This window comes from Balaenoptera acutorostrata, unplaced genomic scaffold (assembly GCF_949987535.1).
Source record: "Balaenoptera acutorostrata unplaced genomic scaffold, mBalAcu1.1 scaffold_762, whole genome shotgun sequence".
Taxonomy (NCBI): domain Eukaryota; kingdom Metazoa; phylum Chordata; class Mammalia; order Artiodactyla; family Balaenopteridae; genus Balaenoptera; species Balaenoptera acutorostrata.
Genome location: NW_026645962.1, coordinates 45,350 through 70,207, shown reverse-complemented (window position 1 = coordinate 70,207; position 24,858 = coordinate 45,350). Strand labels below are relative to the sequence as shown.

Below are 24,858 nucleotides of genomic sequence, written 5' to 3'. Positions count from 1 at the left end.
CCCTGTGAGTCTGGCCAGCTTGCTCTTCCATGATTCTCATGGTAATACGGACTGCAGACTTGCAGTCAGAGAGGGTCGTGGTGTAAGGTGAGGAGCCAAGGAGTGGAGGCCGCCCTCTCCTGTGGTGCCGTGTCCTTCATACAGGACGTGAGCGCACATGGCCAGGGGAGGCCACTTCAGAGGAGGGGGAGGAGCGCGGGGCCCAGGAGAGCGCTTTATGCATGCCTCCACTTCGTTGTGGAGAATTCCACTAGGAACAGGGTGATGGGAGAGCTCTCCTAAGGCCGTGGGCTCTCTCCCACTAGAGTTGTGAGCCTGGCAGGCATTTCCATCCTAAACCTCCGGTCCCTCGTAAAAAGGGGACAGTTACACTTCACTCAGAGGACTGTGCAGAAGACGCCTTGGGCTAATCTATGAAGTGTTAGCAGATTGCTTGGCACATGCCACGCCTCATTGATGATGATGATTTTTATTATGAAAATGCAGCCTTGAGGAGGAAAAGAGCTCCCCAAGGCACAATGTCCCAGCTCTAGCCTGGGAGTGGATGGTCATCCTTGAGTGAGTGTGAGGCGGTGACAGCAGTGGCCGGGAAGGCTTGTCTTTGCCCTCCCAGACGCCCGCCTCTCACCCTCCTGTTGCTCAGTCATTCTGGGTTGAGTGATGTGTGGTCCACATGGGCGGGTGGGGTCAGGCAGGTGGGGGCTGGGCTGGGCCCGGAGACTGACCCCGAGGGCTTACAGCCCAGTGCTTCGATCCGTGGCCCGCCTGAATCCCAACATGCCGCTGGAGGAGGGACTGTGGAGGGCCGTGCAGGAATGGCGGTGCAGAAGCAACCCTGACCGGGTGATCTACTACGAGAGGGCGGAAAAGTGAGTCAGCGTCCTGGGCCCAGGGGCTGCGTGGAGGGTGAGGCCAGTGGGTGAGGGCAGGGTCTGGCCGTGGGGGTGCTCATCAGAGAGGACAGAGGAGAAGGGCTGTCACCCAGCACAGGGTCCCCGCAGCCCAGGGGCCCTACTCTCCCCCAGAAACCCATCCCTCACCTTGAGAGTTTGAGACTTCTGTCCTTCCTCCACCAGGAGCTCTGCCCTCCCCTGATTTTGACCTACCCTTGCCTTGACATGAAGGTCTCAGGACGGGGCAGGGTGAAGCTGTGAGTCCAGTAGGGGTCCAACTCCGGCCATATGGGCTGGGCCGGGGAAAGAGCTCCACCCGCCAGCCTGCTGCTTCCTTAGTGGTGGGTGGCTGGCGGCCACTAACATAGATTTGGGACCACCTCTCCTCATGAAAAGTGCCCTGAGTGGGTACCCTGGCATCCCTGAAGAGGCTGGGGAAGCCAGCTGTCGTCGGCCCAAGGGTCTCCGGCCCTTCCAGTGTTTGCTCCATGGTAATCCCCTTGGTTTAAGAAACAAAAGCAAACAAACGAGCGCCTCTCAGAGGAAGGGAAGGCCTCTCCTCTAAGCTCAGCATCCACATCGTCCAGCCTCTCCTGGGCCCTGTCTCCAGGTCTATGTTCCAGGACTCTCAGTCCTAGCCCAGGGTCCTGAATTCGGGCAAGGACCCCTGTGGGGAACACATGCCTGTTCCAGCCTCTGGCTGTCAGCCCTTCATGTGGTTCTGGATGGGGACGGGGGCATGAGGAGGGTGCCCCCTGGGTCAGCCATGTGTCCCGTTGACCTGGTTCAATTCAGCGACCTGGGTCTATGCTGTTGAATGCCCTCCAGTGCTGGTGAGGCAGGAAGGGTCCCAGATCTTGTTATCGCTTCCAGGAGCAGCTCTCTGCTGCGGACAGCACCTCACAGGGCCTTGACGGCCCCAAGGCACGTCCTCTCCCACTGCCTCAGTCTTGGCTGCCTTTGTTGGGCTCCAGAACCCAGGCCTTTTTCTCAGGGTGGCCTGTGCCTCCGTCACCCCCCAGGTTCATGGAATTTGCAGCCGAGGAGGAGATGCACATTCAGAATTTGCAGTGCATGCAGTGCGCGCAGGACCTGGCTCCTCCAGCCCCACCGAAGCTGGATCCTCGGGGGCCCCCAGCCCCGAAAGTGGGCCTTCAGCCAGGCACCCAGCTTCCCACTGGAGCTGAAGGCACAGGTAACAGGGGCCTAGGGTTGGCCACCGTCCCCATGTGGATCCTTTTCTTTCAAGACAGGGGCATTGGTCTTTCAACCAAAAGAGCCACCGAGGCGGGGGGTGGGGAGGTGGGGTCTCAGCTGCCCTTTGTCACTACGGGGTATTGACTTGGTCAGTTTTGTAACTCCTCTCACACCTCCCTGTCAAAGGACCCCACACGAAGTCTGCCTAAGTAGTGGGCTTGATGGGGAGACCCTTAGAAAATTGGAGGTTCCCCACTTCCTTACTTGTGACTCTCTTAGATGACCCCCTAACCTCCCCTCTCCAACTGTGCATGAGGCTTCAGATGGTCCTGACCCCTCCCACACCCACATCAACGTCCCCGAAACAATGCCCTCACCAACGTGCGCTTGGTGGTCAGGAGGTGGACCGGGAGTCCCTCACCTTCCTTCCCTTCCTCCTGCTCTGCCTCAGCCTGTGCTCCCAGGATGTCCGGCCCCAGGGCCCAGCCCTCGCACCCGAAGCCACACAGATCCCAGCGGAACCCGGAGCCCAAGGCGCCCAAGGTGATTCCCCCTGAGACTGTGAGGGAGTATGTGGACAGGATGGAGGCGCTGGCGGGGCACGTCCACTCAGCCACAGGCAAGTCACCTGCAGAATGTGGAAAGGACGGAAATGAGCTGAACCAGGAAGAGGACGACACCTACTTGGACCCGTGTCTCTTGAGCTGCATTGACGAGCTGCGTTCCCGGGAAGACTCTGTCACCAAGGTAGGCTGGGCCTGGAGCCTGGGGTCTACAAGATGCCAGGGCGTGGAACTCTCAGCACCCAAGATCTGGGTTCTGCTCAGGCCGATGGGACTTAAGCTCAGCTCCTTGTTCCTGAGCCTGGTGTTAGGGGAGGTTTACGCAGATGTATGTGTGTATATGTTTGTGTCTGTGTGTATGCCTTTGTGTGTCTGTGTATGTGCATCTGTATATGTGCTCTTTTGTGTGTGACTGTGTATGTGCATGTGCGTGTGTGTGTGTGTGTGTGTGTGTGCGCTGACCATCCCCGCCTTGTGGAGGAGAGTGGGGGTGGGTCTCTGCTTTTCACTTTCCCTCCTGGTCTTCTTGTGTCACAGGCCACTCCTGGCCAAGGATGCTCACAGCCTCTTCTTTCTGTCCGAGGTGGAGGCAGTCATTCACCCTCGATTCCCGGCAGAATTGTTTTCCCCAGACCCACAGCTGGATGTCTTGGCCCTTGCTGAGGAGCTGAAGCAGGAGGAAGGACTCACCCCTGAAGAAGTGAGCCAGGGGAGGGAGAGGGACACTTAGGGAGCCAGGGGACTCCAGGGGAGGGGGGACCCCAGGTGATCCAGGGGACAGGGGAAACCAGGTGGCCCAGGGGAGCCAGAGGAGGGAGGGATCGCAGGTAGAACAGGGGCGACAAGGGACACCCAGGAAGACGGAGGGACCCCAGTGAGCAGGGGAGAGGTAGGGCCCCAGAACAGGAGGCCCACATGGCTCTGTCCGTCCCTTCCCTGCCTCGGAGGCCTGGCATGGGGAAGGGCCCTCTCCGGGGTGGGTGCAGCGCAGGGTGATAGGAAGGAGAGGATGGGGAGCCGGGAGCGGAGGGAAGGACACACAGCTGGGAATAAGGTGCAGGAGGATGGCAGGAATGCCACCGTATCTGTATTTGGAGTCTAGTCCTGGGGTCACCCGTCCCCTCCTCCCCCCCAGGGCCATTGTCCCACTGCCCAGTGCTCCTCCTCTCACACGTGCGCGTGGAGCCGTCACTGTCCTCCTCCCTCCTACCAGCTGGTGCAGAAACAACTCCTGGACTTGAAAGAGGAGGAAGGTGGGCTGGCAGCCCCGAGCCACAGTGCACCCGGAATGGGCTCAAGTCCATCTGAGTCCCACGCCGGCCAAGGTGCCCAGAGGCACGACCAAGACCGCCATCGAGGGGTCAGTGATGAAGCCTGCCCACCAGCGATTGATTTTGAGGCTCTTCATAGGCCCATCCGAACAGACACTGGCCCGTTCGTGCTCAGAGTCTTTGTTCCCTTTCGAGGACGTCAGGCTGGCAAGGGAGGCTGGACCCCAGGCTTTCCTCCTCAAGCTCCACCACCAGCTGCCCAGCTGGCCCCTATCATTCGCCCAGTGAACTCTGGGCCATGGCCACATGGCGCTTCCAGGGAGGGCCGCCTGGCCACCAACCAGTCCAACGCCTCGCAGGATGGCTCCGCTAACACCCAGAGAGAGTACAGTAACTTCCGACGTTGGCAGCGCATCAAACCCCTGGCCCGGAGACACTTTCACCTGAGTCCTGATGCAGAAGCTTTTTCCTGCTTTCTCATGTGAGTGAACGCTCAGCGGGTCCTGAGCTTATGGGAGCTTTTAGATAAAGAGGAACTGGGGATGGACTCGCACGTTAGGTTTCTAGGGCTACTGGAAGGAAGGTGTGAGGGCGATGTCCATGCTATGAGAAGGCACACTGTCGGTCACATGGGTGGGCCTGCCAGTCCGTGACATCAGGACTGAAATGTGCCCTATCTCAACGGGCCCCACCACCCTGTGAGTCTGGCCAGCTTGCTCTTCCATGATTCTCATGGTAATACGGACTGCAGACTTGCAGTCAGAGAGGGTCGTGGTGTAAGGTGAGGAGCCAAGGAGTGGAGGCCGCCCTCTCCTGTGGTGCCGTGTCCTTCATACAGGACGTGAGCGCACATGGCCAGGGGAGGCCACTTCAGAGGAGGGGGAGGAGCGCGGGGCCCAGGAGAGCGCTTTATGCATGCCTCCACTTCGTTGTGGAGAATTCCACTAGGAACAGGGTGATGGGAGAGCTCTCCTAAGGCCGTGGGCTCTCTCCCACTAGAGTTGTGAGCCTGGCAGGCATTTCCATCCTAAACCTCCGGTCCCTCGTAAAAAGGGGACAGTTACACTTCACTCAGAGGACTGTGCAGAAGACGCCTTGGGCTAATCTATGAAGTGTTAGCAGATTGCTTGGCACATGCCACGCCTCATTGATGATGATGATTTTTATTATGAAAATGCAGCCTTGAGGAGGAAAAGAGCTCCCCAAGGCACAATGTCCCAGCTCTAGCCTGGGAGTGGATGGTCATCCTTGAGTGAGTGTGAGGCGGTGACAGCAGTGGCCGGGAAGGCTTGTCTTTGCCCTCCCAGACGCCCGCCTCTCACCCTCCTGTTGCTCAGTCATTCTGGGTTGAGTGATGTGTGGTCCACATGGGCGGGTGGGGTCAGGCAGGTGGGGGCTGGGCTGGGCCCGGAGACTGACCCCGAGGGCTTACAGCCCAGTGCTTCGATCCGTGGCCCGCCTGAATCCCAACATGCCGCTGGAGGAGGGACTGTGGAGGGCCGTGCAGGAATGGCGGTGCAGAAGCAACCCTGACCGGGTGATCTACTACGAGAGGGCGGAAAAGTGAGTCAGCGTCCTGGGCCCAGGGGCTGCGTGGAGGGTGAGGCCAGTGGGTGAGGGCAGGGTCTGGCCGTGGGGGTGCTCATCAGAGAGGACAGAGGAGAAGGGCTGTCACCCAGCACAGGGTCCCCGCAGCCCAGGGGCCCTACTCTCCCCCAGAAACCCATCCCTCACCTTGAGAGTTTGAGACTTCTGTCCTTCCTCCACCAGGAGCTCTGCCCTCCCCTGATTTTGACCTACCCTTGCCTTGACATGAAGGTCTCAGGACGGGGCAGGGTGAAGCTGTGAGTCCAGTAGGGGTCCAACTCCGGCCATATGGGCTGGGCCGGGGAAAGAGCTCCACCCGCCAGCCTGCTGCTTCCTTAGTGGTGGGTGGCTGGCGGCCACTAACATAGATTTGGGACCACCTCTCCTCATGAAAAGTGCCCTGAGTGGGTACCCTGGCATCCCTGAAGAGGCTGGGGAAGCCAGCTGTCGTCGGCCCAAGGGTCTCCGGCCCTTCCAGTGTTTGCTCCATGGTAATCCCCTTGGTTTAAGAAACAAAAGCAAACAAACGAGCGCCTCTCAGAGGAAGGGAAGGCCTCTCCTCTAAGCTCAGCATCCACATCGTCCAGCCTCTCCTGGGCCCTGTCTCCAGGTCTATGTTCCAGGACTCTCAGTCCTAGCCCAGGGTCCTGAATTCGGGCAAGGACCCCTGTGGGGAACACATGCCTGTTCCAGCCTCTGGCTGTCAGCCCTTCATGTGGTTCTGGATGGGGACGGGGGCATGAGGAGGGTGCCCCCTGGGTCAGCCATGTGTCCCGTTGACCTGGTTCAATTCAGCGACCTGGGTCTATGCTGTTGAATGCCCTCCAGTGCTGGTGAGGCAGGAAGGGTCCCAGATCTTGTTATCGCTTCCAGGAGCAGCTCTCTGCTGCGGACAGCACCTCACAGGGCCTTGACGGCCCCAAGGCACGTCCTCTCCCACTGCCTCAGTCTTGGCTGCCTTTGTTGGGCTCCAGAACCCAGGCCTTTTTCTCAGGGTGGCCTGTGCCTCCGTCACCCCCCAGGTTCATGGAATTTGCAGCCGAGGAGGAGATGCACATTCAGAATTTGCAGTGCATGCAGTGCGCGCAGGACCTGGCTCCTCCAGCCCCACCGAAGCTGGATCCTCGGGGGCCCCCAGCCCCGAAAGTGGGCCTTCAGCCAGGCACCCAGCTTCCCACTGGAGCTGAAGGCACAGGTAACAGGGGCCTAGGGTTGGCCACCGTCCCCATGTGGATCCTTTTCTTTCAAGACAGGGGCATTGGTCTTTCAACCAAAAGAGCCACCGAGGCGGGGGGTGGGGAGGTGGGGTCTCAGCTGCCCTTTGTCACTACGGGGTATTGACTTGGTCAGTTTTGTAACTCCTCTCACACCTCCCTGTCAAAGGACCCCACACGAAGTCTGCCTAAGTAGTGGGCTTGATGGGGAGACCCTTAGAAAATTGGAGGTTCCCCACTTCCTTACTTGTGACTCTCTTAGATGACCCCCTAACCTCCCCTCTCCAACTGTGCATGAGGCTTCAGATGGTCCTGACCCCTCCCACACCCACATCAACGTCCCCGAAACAATGCCCTCACCAACGTGCGCTTGGTGGTCAGGAGGTGGACCGGGAGTCCCTCACCTTCCTTCCCTTCCTCCTGCTCTGCCTCAGCCTGTGCTCCCAGGATGTCCGGCCCCAGGGCCCAGCCCTCGCACCCGAAGCCACACAGATCCCAGCGGAACCCGGAGCCCAAGGCGCCCAAGGTGATTCCCCCTGAGACTGTGAGGGAGTATGTGGACAGGATGGAGGCGCTGGCGGGGCACGTCCACTCAGCCACAGGCAAGTCACCTGCAGAATGTGGAAAGGACGGAAATGAGCTGAACCAGGAAGAGGACGACACCTACTTGGACCCGTGTCTCTTGAGCTGCATTGACGAGCTGCGTTCCCGGGAAGACTCTGTCACCAAGGTAGGCTGGGCCTGGAGCCTGGGGTCTACAAGATGCCAGGGCGTGGAACTCTCAGCACCCAAGATCTGGGTTCTGCTCAGGCCGATGGGACTTAAGCTCAGCTCCTTGTTCCTGAGCCTGGTGTTAGGGGAGGTTTACGCAGATGTATGTGTGTATATGTTTGTGTCTGTGTGTATGCCTTTGTGTGTCTGTGTATGTGCATCTGTATATGTGCTCTTTTGTGTGTGACTGTGTATGTGCATGTGCGTGTGTGTGTGTGTGTGTGTGTGTGCGCTGACCATCCCCGCCTTGTGGAGGAGAGTGGGGGTGGGTCTCTGCTTTTCACTTTCCCTCCTGGTCTTCTTGTGTCACAGGCCACTCCTGGCCAAGGATGCTCACAGCCTCTTCTTTCTGTCCGAGGTGGAGGCAGTCATTCACCCTCGATTCCCGGCAGAATTGTTTTCCCCAGACCCACAGCTGGATGTCTTGGCCCTTGCTGAGGAGCTGAAGCAGGAGGAAGGACTCACCCCTGAAGAAGTGAGCCAGGGGAGGGAGAGGGACACTTAGGGAGCCAGGGGACTCCAGGGGAGGGGGGACCCCAGGTGATCCAGGGGACAGGGGAAACCAGGTGGCCCAGGGGAGCCAGAGGAGGGAGGGATCGCAGGTAGAACAGGGGCGACAAGGGACACCCAGGAAGACGGAGGGACCCCAGTGAGCAGGGGAGAGGTAGGGCCCCAGAACAGGAGGCCCACATGGCTCTGTCCGTCCCTTCCCTGCCTCGGAGGCCTGGCATGGGGAAGGGCCCTCTCCGGGGTGGGTGCAGCGCAGGGTGATAGGAAGGAGAGGATGGGGAGCCGGGAGCGGAGGGAAGGACACACAGCTGGGAATAAGGTGCAGGAGGATGGCAGGAATGCCACCGTATCTGTATTTGGAGTCTAGTCCTGGGGTCACCCGTCCCCTCCTCCCCCCCAGGGCCATTGTCCCACTGCCCAGTGCTCCTCCTCTCACACGTGCGCGTGGAGCCGTCACTGTCCTCCTCCCTCCTACCAGCTGGTGCAGAAACAACTCCTGGACTTGAAAGAGGAGGAAGGTGGGCTGGCAGCCCCGAGCCACAGTGCACCCGGAATGGGCTCAAGTCCATCTGAGTCCCACGCCGGCCAAGGTGCCCAGAGGCACGACCAAGACCGCCATCGAGGGGTCAGTGATGAAGCCTGCCCACCAGCGATTGATTTTGAGGCTCTTCATAGGCCCATCCGAACAGACACTGGCCCGTTCGTGCTCAGAGTCTTTGTTCCCTTTCGAGGACGTCAGGCTGGCAAGGGAGGCTGGACCCCAGGCTTTCCTCCTCAAGCTCCACCACCAGCTGCCCAGCTGGCCCCTATCATTCGCCCAGTGAACTCTGGGCCATGGCCACATGGCGCTTCCAGGGAGGGCCGCCTGGCCACCAACCAGTCCAACGCCTCGCAGGATGGCTCCGCTAACACCCAGAGAGAGTACAGTAACTTCCGACGTTGGCAGCGCATCAAACCCCTGGCCCGGAGACACTTTCACCTGAGTCCTGATGCAGAAGCTTTTTCCTGCTTTCTCATGTGAGTGAACGCTCAGCGGGTCCTGAGCTTATGGGAGCTTTTAGATAAAGAGGAACTGGGGATGGACTCGCACGTTAGGTTTCTAGGGCTACTGGAAGGAAGGTGTGAGGGCGATGTCCATGCTATGAGAAGGCACACTGTCGGTCACATGGGTGGGCCTGCCAGTCCGTGACATCAGGACTGAAATGTGCCCTATCTCAACGGGCCCCACCACCCTGTGAGTCTGGCCAGCTTGCTCTTCCATGATTCTCATGGTAATACGGACTGCAGACTTGCAGTCAGAGAGGGTCGTGGTGTAAGGTGAGGAGCCAAGGAGTGGAGGCCGCCCTCTCCTGTGGTGCCGTGTCCTTCATACAGGACGTGAGCGCACATGGCCAGGGGAGGCCACTTCAGAGGAGGGGGAGGAGCGCGGGGCCCAGGAGAGCGCTTTATGCATGCCTCCACTTCGTTGTGGAGAATTCCACTAGGAACAGGGTGATGGGAGAGCTCTCCTAAGGCCGTGGGCTCTCTCCCACTAGAGTTGTGAGCCTGGCAGGCATTTCCATCCTAAACCTCCGGTCCCTCGTAAAAAGGGGACAGTTACACTTCACTCAGAGGACTGTGCAGAAGACGCCTTGGGCTAATCTATGAAGTGTTAGCAGATTGCTTGGCACATGCCACGCCTCATTGATGATGATGATTTTTATTATGAAAATGCAGCCTTGAGGAGGAAAAGAGCTCCCCAAGGCACAATGTCCCAGCTCTAGCCTGGGAGTGGATGGTCATCCTTGAGTGAGTGTGAGGCGGTGACAGCAGTGGCCGGGAAGGCTTGTCTTTGCCCTCCCAGACGCCCGCCTCTCACCCTCCTGTTGCTCAGTCATTCTGGGTTGAGTGATGTGTGGTCCACATGGGCGGGTGGGGTCAGGCAGGTGGGGGCTGGGCTGGGCCCGGAGACTGACCCCGAGGGCTTACAGCCCAGTGCTTCGATCCGTGGCCCGCCTGAATCCCAACATGCCGCTGGAGGAGGGACTGTGGAGGGCCGTGCAGGAATGGCGGTGCAGAAGCAACCCTGACCGGGTGATCTACTACGAGAGGGCGGAAAAGTGAGTCAGCGTCCTGGGCCCAGGGGCTGCGTGGAGGGTGAGGCCAGTGGGTGAGGGCAGGGTCTGGCCGTGGGGGTGCTCATCAGAGAGGACAGAGGAGAAGGGCTGTCACCCAGCACAGGGTCCCCGCAGCCCAGGGGCCCTACTCTCCCCCAGAAACCCATCCCTCACCTTGAGAGTTTGAGACTTCTGTCCTTCCTCCACCAGGAGCTCTGCCCTCCCCTGATTTTGACCTACCCTTGCCTTGACATGAAGGTCTCAGGACGGGGCAGGGTGAAGCTGTGAGTCCAGTAGGGGTCCAACTCCGGCCATATGGGCTGGGCCGGGGAAAGAGCTCCACCCGCCAGCCTGCTGCTTCCTTAGTGGTGGGTGGCTGGCGGCCACTAACATAGATTTGGGACCACCTCTCCTCATGAAAAGTGCCCTGAGTGGGTACCCTGGCATCCCTGAAGAGGCTGGGGAAGCCAGCTGTCGTCGGCCCAAGGGTCTCCGGCCCTTCCAGTGTTTGCTCCATGGTAATCCCCTTGGTTTAAGAAACAAAAGCAAACAAACGAGCGCCTCTCAGAGGAAGGGAAGGCCTCTCCTCTAAGCTCAGCATCCACATCGTCCAGCCTCTCCTGGGCCCTGTCTCCAGGTCTATGTTCCAGGACTCTCAGTCCTAGCCCAGGGTCCTGAATTCGGGCAAGGACCCCTGTGGGGAACACATGCCTGTTCCAGCCTCTGGCTGTCAGCCCTTCATGTGGTTCTGGATGGGGACGGGGGCATGAGGAGGGTGCCCCCTGGGTCAGCCATGTGTCCCGTTGACCTGGTTCAATTCAGCGACCTGGGTCTATGCTGTTGAATGCCCTCCAGTGCTGGTGAGGCAGGAAGGGTCCCAGATCTTGTTATCGCTTCCAGGAGCAGCTCTCTGCTGCGGACAGCACCTCACAGGGCCTTGACGGCCCCAAGGCACGTCCTCTCCCACTGCCTCAGTCTTGGCTGCCTTTGTTGGGCTCCAGAACCCAGGCCTTTTTCTCAGGGTGGCCTGTGCCTCCGTCACCCCCCAGGTTCATGGAATTTGCAGCCGAGGAGGAGATGCACATTCAGAATTTGCAGTGCATGCAGTGCGCGCAGGACCTGCCTCCTCCAGCCCCACCGAAGCTGGATCCTCGGGGGCCCCCAGCCCCGAAAGTGGGCCTTCAGCCAGGCACCCAGCTTCCCACTGGAGCTGAAGGCACAGGTAACAGGGGCCTAGGGTTGGCCACCGTCCCCATGTGGATCCTTTTCTTTCAAGACAGGGGCATTGGTCTTTCAACCAAAAGAGCCACCGAGGCGGGGGGTGGGGAGGTGGGGTCTCAGCTGCCCTTTGTCACTACGGGGTATTGACTTGGTCAGTTTTGTAACTCCTCTCACACCTCCCTGTCAAAGGACCCCACACGAAGTCTGCCTAAGTAGTGGGCTTGATGGGGAGACCCTTAGAAAATTGGAGGTTCCCCACTTCCTTACTTGTGACTCTCTTAGATGACCCCCTAACCTCCCCTCTCCAACTGTGCATGAGGCTTCAGATGGTCCTGACCCTTCCCACACCCACATCAACGTCCCCCAAACAATGCCCTCACCAACGTGCGCTTGGTGGTCAGGAGGTGGACCGGGAGTCCCTCACCTTCCTTCCCTTCCTCCTGCTCTGCCTCAGCCTGTGCTCCCAGGATGTCCGGCCCCAGGGCCCAGCCCTCGCACCCGAAGCCACACAGATCCCAGCGGAACCCGGAGCCCAAGGCGCCCAAGGTGATTCCCCCTGAGACTGTGAGGGAGTATGTGGACAGGATGGAGGCGCTGGCGGGGCACGTCCACTCAGCCACAGGCAAGTCACCTGCAGAATGTGGAAAGGACGGAAATGAGCTGAACCAGGAAGAGGACGACACCTACTTGGACCCGTGTCTCTTGAGCTGCATTGACGAGCTGCGTTCCCGGGAAGACTCTGTCACCAAGGTAGGCTGGGCCTGGAGCCTGGGGTCTACAAGATGCCAGGGCGTGGAACTCTCAGCACCCAAGATCTGGGTTCTGCTCAGGCCGATGGGACTTAAGCTCAGCTCCTTGTTCCTGAGCCTGGTGTTAGGGGAGGTTTACGCAGATGTATGTGTGTATATGTTTGTGTCTGTGTGTATGCCTTTGTGTGTCTGTGTATGTGCATCTGTATATGTGCTCTTTTGTGTGTGACTGTGTATGTGCATGTGCGTGTGTGTGTGTGTGTGTGTGTGTGTGTGTGTGCGCTGACCATCCCCGCCTTGTGGAGGAGAGTGGGGGTGGGTCTCTGCTTTTCACTTTCCCTCCTGGTCTTCTTGTGTCACAGGCCACTCCTGGCCAAGGATGCTCACAGCCTCTTCTTTCTGTCCGAGGTGGAGGCAGTCATTCACCCTCGATTCCCGGCAGAATTGTTTTCCCCAGACCCACAGCTGGATGTCTTGGCCCTTGCTGAGGAGCTGAAGCAGGAGGAAGGACTCACCCCTGAAGAAGTGAGCCAGGGGAGGGAGAGGGACACTTAGGGAGCCAGGGGACTCCAGGGGAGGGGGGACCCCAGGTGACCCAGGGGACAGGGGAAACCAGGTGGCCCAGGGGAGCCAGAGGAGGGAGGGATCGCAGGTAGAACAGGGGCGACAAGGGACACCCAGGAAGACGGAGGGACCCCAGTGAGCAGGGGAGAGGTAGGGCCCCAGAACAGGAGGCCCACATGGCTCTGTCCGTCCCTTCCCTGCCTCGGAGGCCTGGCATGGGGAAGGGCCCTCTCTGGGGTGGGTGCAGCGCAGGGTGATAGGAAGGAGAGGATGGGGAGCCGGGAGCGGAGGGAAGGACACACAGCTGGGAATAAGGTGCAGGAGGATGGCAGGAATGCCACCGTGTCTGTATTTGGAGTCTAGTCCTGGGGTCACCCGTCCCCTCCTCCCCCCCAGGGCCATTGTCCCACTGCCCAGTGCTCCTCCTCTCACACGTGCGCGTGGAGCCGTCACTGTCCTCCTCCCTCCTACCAGCTGGTGCAGAAACAACTCTTGGACTTGAAAGAGGAAGAAGGTGGGCCGGCAGCCCCGAGCCACAGTGCACCCGGAATGGGCTCAAGTCCATCTGAGTCCCACGCCGGCCAAGGTGCCCAGAGGCACGACCAAGACCGCCATCGAGGGGTCAGTGATGAAGCCTGCCCACCAGAGATTGATTTTGAGGCTCTTCATAGGCCCATCCGAGCAGACACTGGCCCGTTCGGGCCCAAAGTCTTTGTTTCCTCTCGAGGACGTCAGGAGGTCTCTCCATTCCAGGCCGGACGGCCCTCCCCTCCCCAGCGTCAAAGGCGCACTGGCCCTCTACTGGGACCCAGGGATGCGTCTGTTCTCACAGAGGCGTCTCCTGTTTCGGAGGCCCGAGGGCCCAGGGACGCGTCCAGTGAGGACGAGGAGGAGCTCCCCAGCCTGGCCCCCCTCTTGGCCTCTCCGCAGAGCCTGTCGCCTTGCTGGCTGTCCCAGAGTCCTGCCCCTGCCTCAGGCCTGGCCTCCCCTGGAGGTTGGGGGGCCCAGAGTGCTCCCCAGGCCCCCTCCCCTCAGAGAAGAGGCCCCAGCCCAGCTCCACCAGCCGCTCCCAAGTCGAGGAAGCGGGCTCTGTGTGGGCGCCCAGCCGCTGCTGAGAAGCTGCCCATCCCCGGGGCTGGCCACAGGGTCTCTGCGAGGCCAGCCTTGGCTCTGGGGCTGGCTCGCCCCTCACAGCCGGGAAAGAGAAAGCGTGACCCGTTTGTCACAGGGAAGAGGAGGAAGAAGCAGAGGAAGCACTGTAGCCAGTAGGGAACAGCCGGGCCTGCCCTCCAGGGCGAGCCCCCCAGGGCGGCCCCCAGGGGAGCCTAGGGGCTCCTCCTCACCCCAGTGCTGATCCTGGGATTGTGGGGGGTTAGGGAGGTGGGGGAGGTGGGTGTGGGCAGGACCTTTGGAGTGATGTATAAAAATTGTGAATAAAGATAGTTTTGGTGGGAAATGCTCTCAGGCCACTGTCATCTTCTTCGTGTGGAGCTGCTCCACAGAGAGCGATCCTGAGAGGAAGGAAGGGTGAGGGAGGTCACAGGAGCTATGGATCTACAGGTGGCCAAACCTATCCTCCACATAGACAAGGACTCCTCAGGCTGCCCCTGGGAACGCACAGCTCTCACTTTCCCCAGGGACCCCCTCATCATCCCCTTCTCTAAAGCCTGCTTGGCTAGGGGCCTTCTGGGGCATCTGTAGCATCTTCTGCATCCCTGAACCGTCTGGGGAGGGAGAGCTGCTTTTGTGCCTCTCAGCCCTCTGCACACTAACCAGTTTCTAGGACGGAGCCTGGAGACGGCCCTTGTCTTTATGGAGCTGCTCTCTGCTTCCCTGAAGTGGCCAGGCGATGGCGCTGGGGTGACCCTCCGCTCATCCAGGGTTTCCTGTGTGGGTGGCCTGACCAGACAGGAAAAGTCTTGGCCATGGGGACAGGACTGTCTGCCTCGTCATAGCGGGAGCGTTCTCTAGTCCCACTGGGATTATTGCAATGTGGAGAGTGGTTGAGGCAGCTACCTCTTAATCCCAGTGAGGATGCAACAAGGGGAATGGGCGCGGGGAAATTCATGGGGCACCTGTTACAGGTGTGTCTAAGGGAAACGACAGTTGGGACCCTTTGTGGAACTTGTGGGATTTCTGTGCAGCAGCATCTCTTTCAACTGAGGGAGGAGGACCCATCTGGCTGTGGCTGTGGGGACTGGCCTTAGGGGCCTAGGGGTGTGCAAAGACACCCCAGAACTACTGTCCCTTCCCTTTCCACCCATGGCTGGACATGTGTGTGTATTGGTATCAACACTGATTTGTATTCCCATAGAAAACAGTTCCTCCTGACAAACTATGACCGTGTTTCACAAGAACAGCTTGCTCACAGGGGCAGCAGGGGTGGGGGAGAGGTGTCTGTGGCCCCAGATCTGGGTGGGAGCTGGGATCCATGCTGAGGAGTGTAGAGGCCTCAGTCACCGTCCTGTGGGTGCCGGCAGAGACTTTGAATCATCAGAGCAGGGGAAATGACCCGCTCATAAGGGTGAGACGAGCAAACAATGAGGGGCAGGGAGCAGACACCTGCTGTCTCCCTGAACTGCCCCCCCTCGCAGCCTGCTTAGCCCCCGTCATGGCCTGTGCTGGCCCACCTCTGAAGCCCCTTCCTCCTAATGCACTCAGATGCTCTGATCCTTTGTGGACCCGCCCTGGGCCTCACCACCCCTTCCCTGATGGCCAAAGCCTCTTCTCCCGGTTCTGAGTTCTGATTCCTTCCCCAGGACCCAGGCGGGGGTTGGGACAGCAGAGACTCCCTAATTCTCCCTCCTCCTCCCTGAGATCTTGACAATCACCTTTGTATGTTTCTATGATTTTAACTACTGTAGATACTTCATGTGAGTGGCTATGATATGTCCTTTGATGAGTGGCTTATTTCACTTAGCATAATGTCTTAGAGGTTTATCCATGTTGTAGCATGAGACATGGTTTCCTTTTATTTCAAGGAAGGAAATATTTCCTTGTGTTTATAGACCCCATTATCGCTTCATCTGTTGATGGACATTTGGGTTTCTTCACGTCTTGGGTATTTTGAATAATGCTACGACGAATGTGGTTGTGCAAATATCTCTTCGAGATCCTACTTTGAATTCTTTTGGATACATAGCCAGAAGTGGGACTGCTGGATCACATGGTAGTTATATTTTTAATTTTTTGAGGAAACTTCATAGTGTTTTCCGTAAGGGTTGTCCCATTTTACACCTCTCACCAACAATGAGAAAGATAGCCACCATCAAGAACTTGGTATATGTCCATCTTATAAAAATGTTTATGCTTTTAGCAGAGCTGTAGCTAATCAAAATTATGTATAATAACAATATTTTTGTTATATATGGTGTCATGTAAATCATATTGCCTTTGGCTTCTTCTTTCAACATTCTTACTTTAAGAAAAATGGATATATTAGACGTTCTTTAATTTTTTAATTATTTATAATTTTGCATTGTATGCATACATTAAAAATAATTTATCAGTTCCCTTGTTGGTGAACTTTTATAAATTATAATGTGACAGGGTAATCAGTTCCAGAGGAAAAGTTTTTCCTTTCAGAACTTTGAGTATTTATTCCATCGAATATGGTTTTTGTTACTGTTTTTTTCAAATTATGCCATCAATACACCCTTTCATGGTGAGTGATCAGTTTCCTTGCTAATTGTTTTTTGGAAGACTGTCTGTTGTCTTTTGTGTTCTCCAGTTTCTTGACGTGTGATTAGTTTCAGGTTCAAAAAATGTATCCTCCATGTGATCTATTTTGCTTCATTCACTGATAATACACATTCTTCATCTCATCTAGAACATAATATTATCTTTTTCATATGTTACTTCTACTCATTCTCTCCTGTCTCTACTTCTAGAACCCTGGATATATGTATATTAGACCATCTTATATATTCTCTGTGTCTTCATCAGCTTGGACGGCTATAACAAAATGCCATAGACCTGGTGGCTTGAAAAACAGACGGTAATTTCTTAACAGTTCTGAAGGTTGCAAGTCCAAGATCAAGGTGCCATATTCAGTTCCGGTGAGAGCTCTCTTCCTACTTTTCAGATGGTTGTCTTCTCACCGCGTTCTCACGTGGCAGAGAGAAAGAGGGATCTCTCTTGTGTCTTTTCTTTTAAGGGCACTAAACCCATTATGAAAGCTCCATTCCCATGCCCTAATTACCTCCCAGAGGCCCTATCCCCAAATACATTGAAGGGTAGGGCTTCAACATAAGAATTGGTGGGGGGGATATACGTCCATAGCATTCTGCCCCTGGTACCCAAAATTCGTGTCCTTATTGTATGCAAAATACACTCATTCTATCCCAACAGCCTCAAAAGCCTTAACTCATTCCAACATCAACTGTAAAATTTAAAGTCCAAAGTCTGATCTAAACACCATCTAAATCACATAATGGGTGAGACTGGAGGTACTATTCATCCTGAGGCAAAATTCCTCTGTAGATGTAAATCTGTGACCCAAACAAGTTAAGTGTTTCCAAATACGATGTTGGGACTGGCATAGAATAGACATCCCTACTCCAAAAGGAAGAAATAGGAAAGAAGGAAGGGGTGACAGCTTCCAAGCTAGTCCAAAGCCTAGCAAGGCCAATCCCATTAGATCTTAAGGTACGAGAATCACCCTCTTTAGTTTGATGCTTTGCCCTCCAGGCCTGCTGGGGTGGCAACATCATCCCCACAGCTCGGTGGGGCAGCCCCACTCCTTCAGCTTGGTGGGGTGCCACCCACACTGCAGCTCTCTGTAGGGCCTCCACCTACACCATGACTCTCTGTGAGGGCGACAATCTCACACTTTGAAACTGAGGCCCCCTGGGCCTGTGGTGGGATTGACAGACACGATGACCTCGGAATCACCTTTGGGGTCCTTCTTCCCTTTCGTCAAGAGGAGTACACATTCACAGCCAAATTGCTCTAGTCTCCCATTCTGTAGAATCCAAGAATTCTGACAGCCTTCCTCATTCTGCCTGGCTTTCTCTGTCCCCTTTAGTTCAAACTGGCAGTGTCTCTTCTCTACTCCTGGCCTCTGCTGAGATGACTAATTAAGTTAATATCACACCTATGATCTCTTCTTCAAAGGGTTGCTCAGCTGCACCCTTAGAGTTTCTTCAGAACAAGCTTTCTCACTTTCAAATATGGATAGGCTGAGAAGTTTCCAAATCTCTAAGTTCTGATTTCTTTTTGCTTAACAATTTGGTCTTCAATTTATCTTTCTCCTGATGTGTTTTACTAGGAGCGGTGATGAGGAACCAAGCTACTTCTTCCAAACTTTGTCCAGAGATCTCCTCAGATGAATATTCAATTTCATCACTTACAAGGTCTACCTTCCCAAAAACGCTAGAACACAGTTCAGTCAAGTTCTTTGCCACTTTATAATAAGAATTGCCTCTCCTCCAATTTCTAATAATGTGCTCCTCATTTCTGTTGGAGACCTCACCAGAATAGCATCTAACGTCCATATTTCTATCTGTTCATGATTATTTCTGTATTCTCTACAAAGATGGAGACTTTCTCTCCAGTGTGCCTCTTTGCTTTCTGAGCCATCACCAGAATCACTTTTAATAGGTATAGGCTGAAAGGACTTTATGGCGATTTCAGCTCTTTTTTAGCATGCACTTCAAATCTCTTTCAGCCTTTACCTACTATCCAATTCCAAGGCCACTTCCACATATTTAGGTATTTGCTACTTCTTGGTACTAAAATATATCTTAGCTCAAAGGGCTATAACAAACTACCACAGACTGGGTGGCTTAAACAAAAGACGTATATTTCTCACAGTTCTGGAGGCTGCAAAGTCCAAAATCAAGCCACCAGCAGACTCTAGGTCCCTAAATTTCTCATTCATAATTGCTGACCGTTTCTTTGCTGTGCTACATTTTAGCTAATTTTTCACATCTATCATCCATGTCATCCACTTCCTCTTTATCAGTATCTGATCTAACTTTTTCCCACTTCCTTTGATATACAGATGTGTGATGTTTGTATGTTGAATTTCATCATCCACTATAAAATATTCAATTTCAATGGTCAAGATTTACTAACATAAATCATTTTTACTGTTGAAGACAGAACATTCTTAACTGGAACTGGCACTGTTAATACAAGTGTATGATAGTGAATACAAGCCCAACTAGTACAGTTTGGTGCTACTCCTTGATTTGGGTTAAGGTGCCAGCACTTCTGCCACCTTTGCTTTTGCACCATCAGTACCTATGTCAACACAATTGTTCCAGAGTAAATCATGAGCTTAAAAAAGTTTCACCAACAGTTTGAATATTACAGCATCATGTTGTTTGTGATCAAGCGTGAAGATCGTCAATATTATCTAGTGCTAGTACTAGACAAATTCAAGGAAAACGGCAAACCCAGTCACTTTTTGTTTCCTTTTCCATGTGAAAAGCTGTAAGCAACATGTTTTTGCCCTTTAAAGGGCTCCTATGTCTCTGTTTAAAATATTCCATTCCTCTCTCTCTTTTTTCAAATTCATTAATTGATTTATTTGTTTTTAGCTGCGTTGGGTCTTCGTTGCTGTGCGCAGGCTTTCTCTAGTCGCGGTGAGCAGGTTTCTCATTGCGGTGGCTTCTCTTGTTGCGGAGCACGGGCTCTAGGCGCGCGGGCGTCAGTAGTCGTGGCACACGGGCTCAGTAGTCTTAGTTCGTGGGCTCTAGAGCGCAGGCTCAGTAATTGTGGAGCACGGGCTTAGTTGCTCGGCGGCATGTGGGATCTTCCCAGACCAGGGATCAAACCCATGTCCCCTGCATTGGCAGGCGGATTCCCAACCACTGCGCCACCAGGGAAGTCCCAATTCCTCTCTCTTTAAACATAAAGTGATTGGACTTAAAGCAGTGCTTAAAGTTTACCGGTACTATAATCCTTGTTCAAAATTGCTCTGTGGCATAAGCCACAATGCAGTGAATTGTTGACACCTCCAAATCCCAGGGAGGCCCCTGAGTGCTCTCTCAGGAGGAAATTGAGGTCAGGTGTATCTGATGGCCTGTGTGCTCTCTGTGCTCCTGGTGATATATGGGGGCTTTCAGGTGAGTGCAGTGGGTAGACTCATGGACTCTTAGTCTTGGCTGGGGGAGACAGCACTGTCGGGTTTATGTTTCCACATTTGCCTCCTTTTGTGTTGCCTTTCTCCCAGGTGCATTTAGCCTGATGAGAGGGAAGGAGGAGATGTCGGTAGCTGGGCAGGTGGTTCTCCAGGAGCAAATGTCAGGGACGGTTGTGTGGGCAAGATCCCTAGGCCCCGTCCTGGCAATCTTGCTGTGCACTGAGCAGTCCAGATGAATCGGGTCCTTGACCAGAAGTCCATGAAACTTTTGGCAATCTGGGCAAAATTTGGGATCTGAGGGTGGGCTCAGAAATTTCAGCAAGGATTTGGCGGTATCTTACCCTCGGGCTGTTTAAGAGCCCCTGGTTTTGAATAGCATGAAGCACCAGAGAGCCTTTGATCACATTCTATACAGCTGTCCTGTGTGTGGCCCTCCAGCAGCAAACCTTCTCTGCTGTGACCTCAGGGCAGGCCCCATCCGCCCACCCCGAGGCTCCTGCCCTGTGAAACACGAGGGTGTAACGCAGGCTGCTTGTCAGTGCTTGGCTCCTGGCTTGCCTGACGCAAAGTGTGGAGCATCTGCTCACCTTGTGCTGGTGCCCTTCCCAGAATCAAGGGGCTCACAGCCCAGACATTTATGCTGAGTCTGGGGGCAGCTGTGCCCTGAGAAGCCACGTCTTGTCACGTGGCCCAGGGAGCACCTCCTCAACGGACCACACTCATCATATGGGCCTCCTGCTCTTGTGCCCTCTTGTTTTGTTCTCAGGCAGGTGGTTGTGATGGCCAGTACTGTGGGGTCTTGTGATCTCAGAGCAGACACTGGAGGCTGACTGACCCCACAGAGGTGGACAAGGACGTGGGCTCAGGCGATGGGTCCTTTCTTGGGTTTCTGCCTCTCCTCCCTGACTCCTGACCCTTGCTCTCAAAAGCTCACCTTTCTGTTGTAGTTGCCTCACCAGGGGGCAGTGACGGGCTTTGCCCCGCTGAACTATACCCTCGGGGTAGGTGGCCACAGCCTGGCTTGTCACACACTGGGGAAATCCTACACTGGGGAAGTCAGGATTGTGCCTTGCTGGGCTTGGAACCCAGGTAGAAAGGTAGATGGTGTGGGGCTGAGGGACTGATGCCCCAGCCCCAGGGCAGGTGACTTCTCCTGGGAGAGGCTGCCCATGGCCCCCTTTGGCCCCTCAACCCTGCAGAGGTGCTGATACACGCCCCCTGCAGGCCACAGCCTCTGTGCAGAGGATCTGCCCCAGTATCACATGAGAAGCCGGGCCCAGGAGCCTCGCTCTCTCTGAGAGCAGCTGCTCATCCCACACTGAGGGGCGTCTTCTCGGACACAGGGCACATAGCTGACCTGCAACTGACATATGGACTCTTCCCTGGGCTTTACCCCTGAATTTACCTCCATTCTTGTCTCCTGTCTCACGGCCCCTGCCTTTTCCCCCAGACACCGGAGATCTCCAGGCTTGGGTGGAGTATGGCATGTTGTCAAGCTCAGTGGTGTCCACCTCACCAGCCCACTGGAATCAAGCCCCAGGGAGCCTCTGAGAGAGCAAGACCAAGGACTTTAAGAAGACTACGGTTAATGTTAAGGAGCATAGATTGTAAGATGAGGAATTTCACTAGTGTTTTTCAATCCGTAAGAAGAAGGAAATAGAAATTGCAGAATTGAAACTTGCACAGACATCAAGAAATAATAGTTTACAGGCCTCAAGAAATAATAGTTTAACAAATGACCCATTCACAGAATCAAGGAACTGAGCACCATCCACAGGGTGTGCAAAGGAGGTGCCTGATCCCAGGAGCAGCATGGCCACGGCTCGGCTGAGAGCGAGGCATGTGCTGGGCAAGCTTTTGTATGTAATGTTCACCAAAGGGAACCTTGGCCAGTGATACCAGGGAAAGGCTATCATGGTGAAGGCCCACTCATCTCCACCACCCTCAACTTGAATCAAAGTATTGGCTGAAGAAACAGACTTGACAGAGACTTTGGCCACCTGGCCTGGGTTCTCCCTACAAAATGTCATGTTCCTCCAAGAACAGGGCAAGGAGTCACAATTGTCCGAATCACAGACGGCATATCTTAACGGTACAGCTATTACAAATCTGCACCTTTGTTTGAAGGGAATTGTTAAGTGGTGGGTAGGGAGTGATGTGTTCCAGGGAGGATTTGGGCCCTCTGGCTTGCAGGTGACCCTCTTATCAGACAGGGCAATTCTGCCAATAACTCATCACTGCCTTCATTCCTCAGGTGGTAGGGATACAAAGGGATTAAAAGGGGTGCGGGCAGAGGACAGCCCTCACTGACAGCACAGAGCCATCACCTACTGTCTCCGCAACTCCTCTGCCCATATAGCCACCGAGGGTGCCAGCTGCTTGCGTTCACAGCAGCTGTTGATAGCACACCATCATCCGAGGAGTTCTTGAGCACCAACTTTGCACTACTCAGCAGCATAATGGAGAAATCAAGGATGGTCCATGGAAATAGCTAAGGGTCTTGTTTTAGGGCAAACGAGCTTATTCTGCAATATGTGCTTCTTAGTTAATTGGGGTTCGAATGTCCTTTCTTGTATGAAATGATGTTGATAATGTTTGAAAAATAAAAGGTTGGCCACCCCATGAGAAGCTATGCTTGTATCTGAGTGGGGTTGGGGAGCAAGAGGGAGTAATGAAAATTGTGGTTGTTGAAGTAGTGACAGGGCAGGGCTAACTTGTTCAAGACTGCCTCCCTGCAGGAGGAAGGCCGGCCTTCCTCAAGACTTCATGGACACTACCCATAGCCAGGGCTTACGGCTGTCATAGCTGGTGACTCAGCCATGGGCCTACTGAGCAATACAGCTGCAACCGCAGCTTGGCTCAGCCCTGACCAGCAGGAGAGAGGCTGGGCCTCCCTCAGCCTGACTGCTCGTTCCATGGAGAGGGACTGGACCTGGGTCCTGTGTGTCCCAGTGCTGGTCCTAGTTCCTGCCCACACGGGACCTGGGCTTCCCTGATTCTGCAATATAAACACCAGAGCCCAAAGTTTGGGTCCCTCTCCTGGACCCTGGATCCCTACTGGATCCCTGTGTGCTGGCCCAGAACAAAGTGTGCAGTGGGGACCCACAAACTCCCCACTATTCCTGTGACTGTGAACTGCCCCTGATAAACATGGCTCCAGCAGCCAGGGTTACATATTTTTAGGGAACTCTCTTATGGTTACAAGTGCAAAAGACTGAGAACTACTATGTAAAACTAATATTTGAAAACTTCCCTCCAGTGATATTTGAAGAACCTCTATAAAATAACTAAACAAACATAATCGCATTTTATTCCACTGTGTCCAAAGTCTAAGCTTTAAATTGTATAAAAATGAGAACGAGAAGTAGAATGCCTCCAAACATTTGGAAATTAAGATGCACACTTCTGAATAATCCATGGTTAAAGAGGAATTTCAAGGAAAATTTTTAAGATAAATAGAACTGAGTGAAAATGAAAATACAACACATAAAATGTGGAAGGGTCCAGATAAAACATTATTAAGAGGGAAACGAATGGCACTAAATGCTTATAATAGAAAAGAGGGAAGGTCTCAGATCAATAATCTAAGCTTTCACACACGGAAACGGGAAAAAAATTGCACAATAAAATCAACACATGAAGAAGGAAGCAAATAACAATACACTCTGATCAACTGGAGTCTATTCTCGGAACACAAGCTTGGTTTACTGTTCAAAAATCATCAGCGTAATTTGCCATATTAATAGATTGAAGAAGAAACTCTACACGGCCACATCAATTAATGAAGAAAAAGCATTTGATGAACTTCAACACACATTCATGTCAGAAACTCTCAGGAATAGAAGGGCTCTACTTCAACCCAGTAAAGAATATCTACAAAAAACCGACAGTGAACATCATACTTAATGGTGAGAGAATGAATGTTTTCCTCCTAAATTCAAAAGAAGGCCAGAATGTCCTCTTTCATCTCTCCTTTTCAACTTAGTACTGTAGGTACTAGCCAGTGCAGCATGGCAAGAAAAAGAAAGAAAGACACACAGATTAGAAAGGAAGAAATATTACTGTCCATACTCATGGATAGCATGACTGTCTGCATAGAAAATCCCAAGAAACTTCTAAGAAGCAATTAATAAGTGGCAATTACTTTAACAAAGTCTCAGGATACAAGATCAACACAAAAACATTAGTCATATTTCCAAATATTAACAATGAACAACTGGAAACCAAAACTAAAAACACAATGCCGGGGCTTCCCTGGTGGGACAGTGGTTGAGAATCTGCCTGCCAATGCAGGGGACACGGGTTTGAGCCCTGGTCTGGGAAGATCCCACATGCCGTGGAGCGACTAGGCCCGTGAGCCACAACTACTGAGCCTGTGCGTCTGGAGCCTGTGCTCTGCAACAAGAGAGGCCGCAACAGTGAGAGGCCCGCGCACCGCGATGAAGAGTGGCCCCCACTTGCCACAACTAGAGAAAGCCCTCACACAGAAACGAAGACCCAACACAGACAAAAAGAAAAAAAGAAAAATAAAAAAAAAACAACAACACAATGCCATACACAATGCTTCCAAAACATGAAATATTTGATTATAAATATTTTAATAGAGGATCTGTATGATACAACCAAACAAGACCTAAATCAATGGAGAGACATATCGCATTCATGGATTGGAAGACTCAACATAATAAAAGGTCAACTTCCAACAGAATTTTTTTGTCAACATGGACAAGCTTATTCTAAAATGTATGAAAAGGGGAAATGGACAGCAACACAATCATAGTAGGGGACTTTAACACCCCACTTTCACCAATGGACAGATCATCCAAAATGAAAATAAATAAGGAAACACAAGCTTTAAATGATACATTAAACAATATGGACTTAATTGATATTTATAGGACATTCCACCCCAAAACAACAGAATACACATTTTTCTCAAGTGCTCATGGAACATTCTCCAGGATAGATCATATCTTGGGTCACAAATCAAGCCTTGGTAAATTTAAGAAAATTGAAATCGTATCAAGTATCTTTTCCGACCACAACGCTATGAGACTAGATATCAATTACAGGAAAAGATCTGTAAAAAATACAAACACATGGAGGCTACACAATACATTACTTAATAACCA

General features: G+C 53.9%; 1 protein-coding gene across 1 annotated transcript; it reads left to right on the top strand.

Annotated features, from left to right (window-relative positions):
* The first annotated feature begins 8,490 nt into the window (after window positions 1-8,490).
* LOC130706720 (NUT family member 2G-like) lies at window positions 8,491-13,905 on the top strand. The gene is made up of 7 exons (XM_057539424.1): window positions 8,491-9,023; window positions 9,977-10,105; window positions 11,152-11,272; window positions 11,741-12,073; window positions 12,481-12,597; window positions 13,111-13,630; window positions 13,742-13,905. The coding sequence occupies exons 1-7, from the start codon at window positions 8,560-8,562 to the stop codon at window positions 13,903-13,905; spliced, it is 1,848 nt and encodes a 615-aa protein (XP_057395407.1). The 5' UTR covers window positions 8,491-8,559.
* The last annotated feature ends 10,953 nt before the right edge of the window (window positions 13,906-24,858 follow it).